This window comes from Elaeis guineensis, chromosome 2 (genome assembly GCF_000442705.2).
Source record: "Elaeis guineensis isolate ETL-2024a chromosome 2, EG11, whole genome shotgun sequence".
In the NCBI taxonomy this organism is placed as follows: domain Eukaryota; kingdom Viridiplantae; phylum Streptophyta; class Magnoliopsida; order Arecales; family Arecaceae; genus Elaeis; species Elaeis guineensis.
Window position 1 is genome coordinate 111,163,859 of NC_025994.2, and position 14,349 is coordinate 111,178,207.

The 14,349-nt window shown below is 43.7% G+C and overlaps 1 protein-coding gene across 1 annotated transcript; it reads right to left on the reverse strand.

The window, feature by feature from the left end:
* Nucleotides 1-12,466: 12,466 nt before the first annotated feature.
* On the reverse strand, nt 12,467-13,924 carry LOC105043213 (pathogenesis-related genes transcriptional activator PTI5). Its single transcript, XM_029265259.2, has one exon. The coding sequence runs from the start codon at nt 13,633-13,635 to the stop codon at nt 13,039-13,041; it is 597 nt and encodes a 198-aa protein (XP_029121092.1). The 5' UTR covers nt 13,636-13,924; the 3' UTR covers nt 12,467-13,038.
* Nucleotides 13,925-14,349: the final 425 nt, after the last annotated feature.

Genomic DNA, 14,349 nt, shown 5'->3' on the forward strand with positions numbered 1-14,349 from the left:
AAAGCCCCAAGGAGAAGAGGAGGAAACAAAGAAAAACTGGTTCTTCTACCCATGAATGGACGATGGAAGACCAGTTATGAAAGCAAGACCCTTCCGGGGGTTGAAGAGCCACCACCCTCGGGCTTTAGGGTGGGGTCGGAGCACAAAGAATGCCCAAAAAGTGAAACACGGGGGTTGGTCGGCAAGAGCTGACACAACAGCGCGAAGAAAATGATTAAACGAACAGAGTTCGGCGCCAGTTGCACCGGACAGAGTCCGTAATAATCTAGTAGATTCCGGACGAACTCCGAAATCGGAAGCCGAAGACCCGCACGAAGGTCTTCAACATATAGCACCAGATCGCCAGGCGGAGGGTTGTTAACCCGACCGCCGGCCCCTGGAGCGGAGAGCCGAAACTGCTCCGGGATGCGATATTGCTCCCAAAGCCGATCGACATTCGGCCCCGAAAGCGAGGAGGCCTCATCCTCCGGAGCCGATCGGGAGTCGTCGGTCGGGTTCCCCGACCGAGCTCCCTGAGTCGGATTCCTGGTCATTGTGCCGGAACCGAATGAAGAAGGAAGAGAAGAGGAAGAAGAAGAAGAAGAGGGGGGGACCACGAACCAGATGGATCCCTCCGGAAGCAGGAGAGCTCTGCCCGCGACGACTGAGAAATCGCCCGGACAGAGTTTCCCCAGTGAAATGGCAAATGTGGGTCATGGGTCCGGAAGGTCCTATATATATAGGGCCGACCGACGGCCGAGATGCTTCCGCGCCGACCGAAGACCCGCAGATGCACGACGCGTGGCGGCCGCCGGTTGGCGGAAGGTTCGGCGCGCTTCGTCCCGGGACGGCCGCACCGCCCACATTAAATGCAGGAGGCACCGGCCAACTACCCTCGACACGCGGCACGCGGGGCGCGGCTCCGCATTCATGCGCCCGTGTCGATTCGCGTTCCCGATGGGATGCCTGACAGCGGCCCACTCTCCCACGATCGGCGCCGAATAATCGATCATCTGACGCCGTATCGTCCGGCGCCCGATCCACTGACACCGACGTAACGTCTGACGACGACAAGACGTGGCGTCTGACACCTGACGCCGACGTGACTTCTGACACCGCCTAGACGTCCGGGTCGCTTGGCATTTATGAGGCGTCTGACATCGGATCAGCCGGCGGTACGGTCGGATCTACGCATGCGACAAATCCACTCCCAGTCGTCCGGGGTTGCTGCCCGAATGAAAGCATCGGCCAGCTCACCTCCCGACTTAGGAGTGGAGGGGGGCAACTGTTGGAGGATACCCACCGACCGACCGACCGACTATCAGAGGGCCCGACCGACTAACGGCCCGACCGACCGATTGGTGGCCCGATCGACCAACGGCCCGACCGACTGGCGGCCCGGCCGACTCCGACTGGCCGACAGACCGACCGTCGGTCGGGGCGACCGACTGACGGATGCCATCACCGGCTAATTACCGGCTCACGACCGACTGAGGATACGTCGGGCGCACCTTTTTCCGACCGACCGAACCCAGAGGTCCGATAGCCGACTCACGGAAAGCTCGCCGACCAACGGAGGGGCCCGACGCCACTCTGCTGGCCACCGACCTAGGGTCGGCCGACTCCTCCGATCGTCGTACAGCCGCCAGACCTTGTCAGCTCTGACAGCGACATGCGACACGGCTTCCTAGGGGCATTGTCCCACCGAGGGCATTGTCAACCCTGGAGATTTGACAGCCGCACGGCGACGTGACGTTTTCACGGCGACTCTGACCACCCACAGTGAGTTGACAGTTTCTCACTTGTCCGCGCCATTAATGACGGCGCCATACCGTGCTCCACTATGTAAACCGGGGAAGGCAACAGTGCAAAGGATCGATCCGCTCCGTCTCTCCCAAAAACGCAGGCTCGCTCCTCCCTCTCTCTCTCTCGAGCTCTCCGTCTACGTTTCACTGTTGCCCAGTCACCTCTCTGACTTGACCGTCGGAGGGTCCCCGTCGGAGCCACCTCCGGTCAGTGGACTTCTCGTTTTTGCAGGTGCACGAGCACGCTTCCCGACGGTCGGACGACGAGGCGATTGGCCGCAATACTTCCATTTTTTATTTCTTCCATTGCAAAATCTCTTCAATATAGATATTACGGTCAATCCCCTATTGCACCTGTTGTCGATGAAGAGCACCTGCAAAATAAAATCTACACTGATCGAAATTATATCCGATGGAGACCCTCCGATGTTTAAATCAGTGGAGAGTGGTGAACAGCAGATGAATATTCAAAGAGGCAGAGTTTTAGCTCTCAAAAGATCTTACCAAATACTGTTCATTTACTTCTTTTTATAGATGAGTCATTGATAATCGTTTGTAACGGTTAGACACGTGGGTCCCACTTATTTTGATATTATGTGATCGTAGGATGAGCAGTTATACCCGTCACTGATCATGTTCTAGTTATTATGTGCTTTCTGCGCTGGCAGTTTCTGATAAGCCGAGTATATATCGGTAGTTATAGAAATTCGAATGAGCATCGGTCGGTAACTCTGATATGCCGACGGTCATCGATCTAGAATCAGTCGAGTCATCATAGTTGGAGTTTGTCAAATTTGAGGATACCCGACTGTCAGTCAGTCAACCGACGGATAGTCGGCAGGTCATGCTTATCAGGCCAATCGAAAGTCAGAATCGAGGAGTCGGCTGAATTGCCTCAATAGTTGCCCCCCACTCCCAAGTCCAAAGTACTCTGACATGCGTGTTGTCATATGGTCTGTCACGTTGGATGAAGGAAGTTGCCATATGTTGGCTCGAGCCCTGATTCGTGTAGACATTAATGATTTTTCAAAATACGAAGGGTCTTCAGCCATTTTGTTGTTTAGATAATTGTGAGATCATCATTGGAGTGTCATTTCGTGAATATAGTCCGTCATTCGGAGAATCTGGACTATTTAATTTTAGCTAGTCGATTTCAGCCATATGTCCAGATGTCATTGGCTTTACACCGTTAACGCAGATAATGGTGAGATGGCGTGATTTGGAGGTAGGTGCGTCGAACCATTCGATAAATGATCGATTCTGATGTAGCCATATGTCGAAATCTGGAAAAGCCTTGATTTGAATAACTTCATCTGGATCGCTGAGGGATCCTATATATATAGTGTCCCTTTCATTTAGATTTTTTACTTTTGCATTCGTCATTTTTTTCTGCAACAAAAAATTTCGCCCTAGTGTTGAGAGCTTTCGAAGTTTCTCTGTTCTTCGCATCATCTCTAGCTCCAGGTCGAGCTTCCATTCCTTTCTCTTAGGTTTTTCTTCTTTTCTTCTTCTTAGTTCTTTCATTTTCAATGGCAAGTAGGAGTAAGAAATGGAAGGGTTCATCTTCTCGAGATAGTCAGTCAGAGAATCTGACCGGTGATTCTCCTTCGGATCCAGAGATGGAGGTTTTTCTTTGTCCGGATCCAATGTCGATCGACTTCAGAAACAGTACCGTATCACGAATCAATTTTAACCTTTTGCTCTCGATCCAGACAATCGGGTGAACTCTCCTTCTCCGGATCAGGTTGCATTCTATGTTGAAGACTTTCGGATCAGTCTTCGATTTTTGATTCTGAAGTTTGTCCAAAATCTTCTTGATTATTATCAACTTTGTCCCGCTCAACTGGCTCCGAATTTTATTCGGCTGATTATCAATTTTGCTTTGTTGTGTCGTCTTATCCCGACCAACCCTCGCCCTTCTTTTTTTCAGGCTTTCTTATTCTTCATCCTCATCTCAAGGCCAAGGATTGATGGTTTTTCAACCCGAGGAAGGGTCTTTCTTTCATTTTCAGTCTTCCATCATCCATTCATAGATTGAAGAATCAATTTTTCTTCATTTCTTCTTCATCTCCTTAGGGCTTTTCTTCATGTTGGGGTGATCCGAGAACCGACCCTAATGAGTATAGTCAGATTGACACCATCGTTCGGGAAGACTTTGTCTGACTAAAAGATATGGAAGTTCTAGTGCAACGAGAGCTGATGACAGAGCAGACTCTCTATGATGCCGGACTTAGTTCGGTAACCTCTTTAGGTATAGCATAATCGATCATTTTTTTTGTTTGCTTTTGAACTTTGTACTAAACTTTATTTTTTGATTGCAGCTATACAGTCGATGGTACGTGTCTCAGCTGCTAACATCTATCTTTAAGCTGCTAAGAAGAGAGCAATGACCGATGCTGAACCATCCTGATCATCGAAGAAAAGTCGGGGTGACACTGAGTCAGTACCGACGAGGGAGGCCGATATTCCATCGATAATAGTTCCCAGCAATGAGCCGGTTATTGCATTGTCAGCTCCGACAATGCTTCCTTCTGTTGAAATGCCGTTAGTCGGAGTTGAGATTGCAAAAGGTGAAGACGCCGCATCAGAACCATCAGCGGCACAATATGCGAAGGTTTGGACCAAATCTGTGGTTGAACTAGAATTCTCTACTGCTGCGCAAGCCATTCCGCAAGTAGCTCGGTCTCGGGGGCAGTCGAACACTGATTTTGTAGCGGTTTCAAGTGAACGACCGTCGACTACGGAGTGAAGAAAGATGCCGGCTACCTCAGCCGACAATGGGTCGTCAGTGGGTCTCCCCACTCTTTTCGATATCTGAATCCCTTTCGGTGAGTTGGCCTTGGCCAATCCGTCATTGGCCAGACGGCTCATCGAAGCTACACTTCTCCCAACTGATAGAGAGAACAGGAGAGATCGGACAGTGTCCGAAATATTTTCTTCGTTTTATTCGACGATGCTTGGGATAAGTTAATGATATTTTTTTTCTCTCTTTTTTTTTGATCCAACTTGACTTGTCCTTTTCTTTCAGTGGGTACATGATATGTACGCTCTAGAGAGCAGATATCAAAATATCATCGAGCTACGTCGGATGTGGATGGATAAGGTGGCGGTCGCCAATATCGAAAAAATTGCTACTGTCGAACAACTTCAAGCGACAGCCGAAGGGAAGAAGATGCTCCACGAAGAGATCTCCTGTGTGATGACTGAACTGCAGTCTTTCAGAGTCGAACTAGAGTCGGTGCAACAAAACATCGCGTCTCTCAAATCTCGGATCAAAAGCAAGAAGTATTCCATCAGTCGACTCCGAAGAGAGAGAGACGGATGCATAGAGGAGTTTGAAGTAGAGCGCGGAAGGCATCGGACCACTATAGAGAGGTTGGCACTAGCCAATGCAGAGTCAGCCTCCGCCAAGGAAGAAGCTGAGTCGGTGAGAGATGCTCTGAGTCTGGCCATCGAGAATTTCAAAGATTCACAAGAATTTAAGGATAAAAATCCCGAGGACAGATTCGCCTTCTATTGCATCGGATATGAGGATGGCAGAGATACAGCCAGAAAATTATATCAAAATCTGGACCTGAGCAGCATCGTCTCTCCTAGTTCAGGAGAAAAGGTTGCTGAGGAGACCATCATGCTGACTGAAGGAGATGTATCGGCTACACCAGAACCTGCTCCAACCACCGAAGTTGTATTGGAGCAAGGTGAAGAAGAAGCTGACTAGTGATCGGTGCAATATTTTTTTTGTAATCAAACTAAGTTCAATTTTGTAATCAGACCTTGGATCCAATTTTGTAATCTTTTTTCAATGAATGAAAAAAAAATTTTTAAGTATGAAATCTCTTTTTTTTCACTTGTACTGTCAATATTGTGGAATAACAGTCGGATAACCGATCATCCATCGGTGACTTGAATGTTGACTAATAATCATAGTAAAGTTTGTCCACTAGTCAGGTGTCAGCCGACTTAACTTGTATACTTTAGGTATTTGATAGACGGTGATAAGCTGAATATCCTTCGACTGATCATAGTCAAGTCGGTATATTTTTCACTCAATTGGAATTGAGTTGGCGTAATGTTTCACTTAGCTAAAGCTAAGTCGGTTTGAGTAGTCATTCGAGTTAAGTCGATTTTTATAATGAAAAATCGAGATATAGTCGGTAAGTCAGTTTTTATAGTGAAAAATTGAGATACAGTCGATAAAAATTGATCGATTATTTATTGATTTAATATCATTTTGTAGATAACTTGTAGTTGATTGAAGCTTTCATAATTCTGAATTTCAATGTTTCATTCCGAACATCGTACGTGTGAACAACTTTATTGATAGTATATCTTCAAATTTTCGACATTCTAAGTCTGAAAAATAGTTATTCCATCGAGAGTTTCTAGCCGATATGCACCTAGTCGAATTGTCTCGGTTACTCTGCAGGGTCCTTCTCAGTTTGAAGATAATTTTTTCTGGTCTAGAAGCTTTGAAACTTTTGCTTTTCTTAGGACCAAATCTCCTGGATGAAAGATCTTCAGTTTGACTTTTGTATTATAATATCGGATTATTCTTTATCGATATGCTGCCATCCAAACTTGAGCTTGCTGTCGAACTTTCGAAAGTAAGTTTAAATCGGCTCTCTGATATTCAGAATTGCTCGACTCATTATACTATTTCACTCTTACTGATGGTAATCCGATCTCAAGTGTAATTATCGCCTCCATCACATAGGTTAGGTTGAATGGTGATTCTTCTGTCGGTATATGAGAAGTTGTCCGATATGCCCATAAGATTAGATATAATTCTTTTATCCAGAGATCTTTAGCTTCATTCAGTCTGATCTTGAAACTATGAAGGATTGTTCGATTTGTTACTTTCACTTCACTATTGGATTATGAATGGCCGATTGATGTAAGCTTGTGCATAATATAAAATTTTATATAATTTTTTAAAATTTTGATTATCGAATTTTTGACCATTATTGATGATAATGATGTGTGGTAGATCGAATCTACATATAATTGATTTCTGAATGAAGTTTTTCATCTTACTTTCAGTGATTTGTACTAAAGATTCAGCTTATATCCATTTGGTGAAGTAATCAATGGTAACTACTATAAATTTTTTTTTAATCGGATGCCGAAGGAAAAGGACCAAGTACATCAATTTTTTATTGTGTGAAGGACAATGGTGCAATAATTGATGTCAGCTGGCTGGCCGGTTGATGTTGTATGTAAGCATACTTTTGATATGGTTCACATCTTCGGACAAGTTCAGCTGCATCTTTCTTCATGGTGGGCCAATAATATCTTTGTCATAAAATTTTATAAGCTAGTGATTTACCCCCCAAGTGATTTTTACAAATTTCTTTATGAATTTCTCAGAGTGCATAGTCGGTATCAGTTGGTCTCAAGCACTTCAATAAGAGAAGAGAGAATGATCTTTTATAAAGTTATCCATTCATTAAAATATATTGCGAGGCCATCCATCGTAGTCATTTGACTTCTGAAAGATTTGCAGGTAGAATTCCATCTGTCAAATATTGGATGATTGGGTCCATCCAGCTTGGCTCGTCATTGATTTATAGCACTTCTTCAATTTCATCAATGTTTGATTGTTCAAGATATTCGATGAACGTTCGACCAAACGAGCTAAAAAAAATAGTTGCAAGTTGAAAAAGTGCATCAGCTCGAGCATTCTCTGCTCTTAAAATGTGAAAGATCTCAAAATATTTCAAAATCAATGTATGATCTTTCACTTTCTGAAGATACTTTATCATAACAGGATCTCGAGCTTCAACTCGTCCTTGACTTATCCACTGATCAATTATGAGTCGGTGAAGATCTTCAAATTGTTGATGTCAAATTTTTTGGTAATCTTCAAACCAGCTAGAAGAGCTTCATATTCGGCTTGGTTATTCGAGGTTTTAAAATTAGACCGAAGGGTATATTCGATTACAATCCCTTTGAAATTGATGAGGATGAGACTGTCTCCACTACTTTATGTGTTGGATGCCCCATCAATATGTAGCACCTACACCGATACTAAGTTGGTCTCAAAAGTTGCAACTTTCTTTAATTTATCATCGGATCCATAAATTGAAGCAAGTTGCAACTTATGAAGCAAGTGGTGTCGAGATTTTTCTGAGTCGGTTAGTCGGTTGTTGCATTCGAAAGAAAGTCGAGTAAAAGAGAACATCAGTTGAACTTTCATTATCAATTAGAATTTTTTTTACATCATAATTTGCTATTGTCATTGAAATAACGACAGCATCATCATGGAGAGTTTGTATTTTCCTAACATCATCCTTCGAAAAAAAAATTACATTGTCAAGTCATCGTTTCTTTGCCGACTCTTCTTCGGAAGTCATCCTCCAATCCTTCAGTCGCCCAGAGATCATATTGATCACTTCCGCAGTTGCCCGATTTTAATTATTTCCTCAGATTGTGGCTGAGGCTGTTGGTCGATGGGAGGTTGAGTCGGACGATCTCGTCAAAATATTTTGAGGTAGCCACATCGAATCAGGACCTCTATTTCATCTCTGAGTTGAATACACCGTTCATTATCGTGACCGTGATCATGATGAAATCGATAGTACTTCTTCTTATCGTGACTCCTCGATGGTACTTTCATCAGTGGGAGATGTTGAAGATACTCTTCTCCTTCGATCTCCATTAAGATCTGCGCACGAGGAGCAGAAAGAAAAGTATAGGAGTCATCCCTGCTGCCATAGTTGTTCGGCCTTGGACTTCGTCGATGGGGTGAAGCTCGCTTATTGGTCGTTGACTGACTTGGTTCGATCAGAGCTTCACTTTTTTTTTTGTTTCTTTTTCTAATCTTTTCTTTCTGTCTGGGCTGGTCAGGAGCGCCTTCATCTGCACGAATATACTTGTGTGCATGCTTCAAGAGTTCAGTATAGATCCGGAAGAGAGTCTTATCTAGAGAATAAGTGAATCTGAATTCTCTCAGATCTCTTTTCATGGTCGATATGGCCATATCTTCATTGAGATCTCTGACCTCAAGTGTGGCCACAATGAAGTGAGCCACAAAATTCCTCAATATCTCTGTCTCGCCTTGCTTGATGAAGAAAAGACTGTCTGATGTTTGTGGCATCTTTCGATTAGTGCTAAAATGGACCACGAAAGAATGCTTGGGCTGCTCGAAGAAATTTATGCTCTCCGACTAGTACCCAGAATATCAGGTTCCAGCAGCCTTCCAAATAGTTGCCAGAAAGTTAATACATAAGAGGGCATCGGTTATCCCTGGATCATCATGAGAGCCTTATAACTCTCTAAATGATCAATTGGATTGATGAAGCTATCGTATGACTCCATCTGTGGCATCTTAAATTGAGACGGGATCTGCTCATCCAAGATACGCTGAGGGAGAGGTTGGACAGTGTGGAAGTCGTAGTCGTTAGAGGACTTTCGACCTTCCATCTGAAGTCGGGCAATTTGGTAGTCGATCTCTTTGAACTTGCGCTTGTAATCATTGAGCCGCCGTTGCTGAGATAATCAGAGGGTAGAATCTCCTGAAGAACTCAAAGTTAGAGAAGCAGAAAGTACATGCGGCCTCTTCTCCTTCTTGATACTATGTACATGGGAAGGAGAGGGAGATCATCACAAAGGATGAGCAACATGATGGAAATGTCAAGAACGTGGTTGTTCGACTCGGTGAGAGTGTCGAGACAGTCGTTGTTCTGGAGATGAAGAGGGTGAGCGCTGTGGAGGATGGCGGCTGTGCTTAGATGGCACTGAGTGAGCCATCGGCTCCTCAGTCGGTAGTTATTGCTGTTGTTGTGTCTGTTATTGTTGAAGATTGTGGACCGCCTCCGTCAACACTTTTATTTGCTGCATTAGAGCAGTAATTTGTGTGTCCATAGTGATTACTGGATGCGAAGAGCTGGGCTCTGCTAATGGAGGAAGAGGAGGGGGATCTTCTCGGTAGAAAGATTGCCTCATGGATCCTGTAGAATTTTGAGCTCTAGTATTTGCCATGATTGCTCGTATTCTGCCTCCTACCTGGCGTGCTAATTTGTTGCGACTAATTCTCTATTGCACCTGTTACCGATGAAGAGCACCTACAAAATGAAGTCCATACTGACGAAAATTATGTCCGACGGAGACCCTCTGATACTTAAGTTAGTGATGAGTGATGAACAACAGATGAATATTCAAAGTGGCAAAGTTTCAGCTCTCAAAAGATCTTACCAAATGCAGTTCATTTACCTCCTTTTATAGACGAGTCGCTGGTAACCATTTGTAACGGTTAGACACGTGGGTCTCACTTGTTCCAGCATTATGTGATCGTGGGATGGATGATTGTACCCACTATTGATCATGTTCTGACCATTATGCACTTTCTGTACTGGCAGTTTTTGATAAGCCGACTATATATCGGAGTTGTAGAAGTCCAAATGAGCATCGATTGATAACTCTGATATGCTGACGGTCATCGGTCTGAAATCAGTCGAGTCATCATAGTTGAAGTTTGTCAAATTTGAGGATAGTCAACTATCAGTCGGCCAATCGATTGATAATCGACAGATCATGCTTGTCAGGCCAATCGAAAATCGAAATCAAAAAATTAGTTGAATCGCTCCAACAATAAAATTGGCGAAACAGCTCGGCACACTTCACTTTTTTTCTTATTCCTTGGATCCTTCGAGTGATCCCGTAAGAGAATATAGGACACAACTATCTCCATTGAATGATTCTTGAGAACTGGGTGCAAGCCCATTCCTATGTTTGGGTTATGCATGACATGCAATAAGAGCAAGGCTTCTTTGTCTAAATTGATTTTTTATTACATATATACTAAAAGTTACTTCTTTTTCTCAAGTATTATCACAATTTTGTTTTCTTTTGCTAAAAAAATTATTTAACCAAAAACTAACTACTGGGTAAAATACTTGGTATTATGGTAATCTAAGAAGAACATTGATCGCATAACAAAAACTATCAGGGCAATATTTTGTTTAGAGAAAGCAAGGGAGGCACATATAATGAACCAAAATCAAATTAAAAGATATGCACTGTCTATATTCGAACTTAAAACCTCCTGGTTGCTAAAGGGTATAACCATTGCAGGAACTCTGAAAATATGATTAGTGGTTAACGTAAAACAAATTTTGAGCATTGTGAAGTCTGGTTGCCTGGATGGTCAATTCACTCATAGCCATTGTTTCAAAGTGGCTTAAGGCTGGTTCAACATGATTACTTATGATGAATGACCACGGTTTTACCTCTGCGCATCTGATAAAATATAGTCATTCTACGCTTATAATCTTGTAGCCTACCTTGCATTAAAAATACAATCGGGTCCTTCTCATTGCAACCTTGCATTAAAATGCAATTCAAGCACTGACCGATGATATAAATGATCCATGCATTTTATGATTAATAGCTAGGGTATATGTTCTCAATGTTGTGTGGTATTTGAATGTTTTTCTAGTTTTAACCTGTCCTATCTCTACTTCATCACGTCTGTGATTATATGACAAAAGTTAAATTGACCCATCTACTCGCAAAATGCATACTGTCAATCAACTTCTTTACCATGAACTGAAAACATAACCCGCATTGAATCAAAACTTAGATAATGCTTCGGCTACACTTTTCGATTCTTGATTTTTACTTTCTAAAAAATATTTTTATTTTTTTTAATTTTTACTATAGAATAAAAATAAAAAAAATAAAAAATATGTTTTATAACTAATTGTTTTGACTGATTATCTATTTTTAAAAAAAAAATATCTAACTTTAAAAAAAAAATAACTGATTAACTACGTACCTCTTTGTGTGATATTATTTTGATTGTTGCCATACTCTGCATTCCCACCGATTTTCTGAACCACTACTTAGATGTTGTTAGCAGCTGAACTAGACTCCTCCTCCTCCGGTGCCGGTTCCACTTTCAGCTACCCTTCCTCCAATCCTCGCCGATGCATAAGCCGCATCTCAGAAGGAAACTCGTGCTTGAATCTAAACCTGAGCTCCATCTCATCCATCTTGAATCTCTCTCTGATCATCTCCCGGCACCGCCACTCCACCATTGATGTGAAATTAGGGCAAGGGTTCCCCTCGACGAGCTCCAATAGATGGTGTTGGGCTCCTGTGGGTTGTTCCGGAGTGAGAAGATAGTAAGATTCCAGACGATGATCGAATACTCGAAGTTGTTGGGAAGGCTGAGTTCCTTCTACATTCGAAAGATGGCGTAGAGAGGAAGGGATCAGGAGGAGGACATGGAGAGGAGGTGGGAGAGACGATCTATGGTGGTGGGGGTGGGGGTGGTGGTGGAGGACTCTTGAAGGATGATCTGGGCGGCAGAGGAGGCGAGGTGGACGAGCGCCTAAGAGGAAGAGAAGTCATAGTGGAGGGAGAAGATGTAAGATTTTTTATTCTTTTTTAAAACAAAAATAAATTTTAAAAAGTAAAAAAATATATTTTTTATAAAAAGTAATTATTTTTATTTTTTTGATTTTTAGTTTCTATTTTTTGTGATGTTACCAAATATTACTTTTTGATTTTTATTTTTTAAAAATTAAAAAATAAAAAATATTTTTTTTGTGGTTAACCAAATGCATCATAAATATTGATGCTTTAATTAAAATTAATATTTTTGATGTAACCAGAGCGATCGGGAGGGAGCAGTCCTTCGGAGAAGGATTGGTGAATGTGGATTTACAAACATGCCCAAATACCCAAGAATATGCTTGGTTGTCATGAATATAACTAGAACCATTAGAAAAACAGAGAAGATATAAAAGAGAAAGGATTACCTAACTACATTTAAAAAAAAAAAAAAAACTTACAAATTGACTAACATAATTTACTAGTTTGGTGAATTCCAACGGAAGTAAGAAGCAGAGTAGGCAGCATAAAAAGCTTCTGGCATCCGGATCGAAAGCCTTGCTCTCTCATCACTGCCTAAAGCCCAACAGAACTTCCTCAGGAGCCAAGACTACCCTGTCAACAATCAAAACCATATCCATCTGAATCACTCCCTCGAAAACAACATTTTCTATTGGAAAGCTCACAAGAACTTGTGTCCATCCTGATTTGGCCAACGTCTCTCATCTCCCTAGTCCCAAGCTGACAAATTCTTCCTCCTATTTCTATCGTATGCACCAAAATTTATTATTCCCCACATAATCATAAATTTTCTCACCATCAAGCCTCATTGTGACATCAAACAACGTTTAATTGCTCCTACCAAAAAAAAGACAACGTTTAATTGCACCCCACTTAAACCAAAAAAAAAAGGGAACATCTAATTGCCGACCGGAAACCTCTTTGCACCGTCACCCGCTTCAGAGGCCCGAAGCAATCTCTCCAAGTAATCAGCCCCCAAGTCCTCAAGCTCCACCACCCCGCCGCCCCTGCCTGCCGCCGACCCGCCGCCGCCGCCGCCTATCACAACTCCCGGCGGGAAATTCAGCAGCGCCTTGGCACCCCGCATCCGAAAAGCGGCGCGGTCGTACGCCATGGCAGCCTCTTCAGCCGTGTCGAATGTCCCGAGCCACAGGCGAGCTCCATGCCGCGAAGAGTCGCGAATCTCCGCCGCGAATTTCCCCCATGGCCGCCGCCTCACTCCCCGGTAGTGCTTCTTCCCGACGTGCCCGGTCGGCTCGACGCACTTCCGAATGAATCCCGCATCGCCCGCCACAGCAGCAGGGGCCGGTGCAGCGACGGCGGTCATCGCCGAGGCCTCTCGAAGAACCTCGAAGATGACCATATCCTGGGAGTCATTCTCATTGAATGGGAGGTGGCTCTGGGAGGCTTCATCCTTGGTTACAACAGAGGAGCAAGAGGAGGAGGAGGAGGGGGATGGAGGTGTGTCAAAGGCTTGTTGGGCGGAGGTAGCCATAGAGCATGCTCCAGCCTTTGGCTCTTCTAATGAGAAGATGGAGTCTTGGCTCTTCTTGGTGGTGTGTGGAGCACCAGGCTTTGGCAAGCCTGCGGGAGGGAGGGTAGAGATATTTGAGTTGCTGAGGGAGTTGAAAGGGATGGGATGAAGAGGGTCTACTGGAGCCCCGTTTAATAAACTTCAGTCGACGTGGAAAAGGAAGGTGGGAGGAACCAGCGGAGGTGCCTTTATTAATTCATCAACAACCTAACCCCTGCTTCTCTTTTCGTTCGCGAAGGAAGACACCAATTCGCACTTGATGACTTCGCGATACTATGAAAGGAGAAAGGCCTTTTCACCTTTCCACGGGGCTGGTGGAAGAAGAGAAACGTGGTGGAATTCGCTGATCCAAAATAAGACCGAATGGTAGGTCAATCCACGTGGGTTGTCCCTTTCTTGGTCCCGCGGGCCTGGATATGTATGTTTCTTTTCTTTTTTTTCTGTTTTTTTTTTTAGTTTTGTTTTTTTGGGGGTGGGGAGGGGGGGGGGGTTTGTAAACTGCGTGTGTTTCACTATTTATTCAATTGACAATTAAATGCTTCTTCTATTTGATGAGCCTATTTGGGTTGCTGAAAAATTGGCTTTACATCCTGACATTATTTCTTGGCGGCAAGATTTTTCTTTCTCAATTTTGACCATGCAAAAAGTCTCGAGCCTTCTCCATTTAGGTTTCAT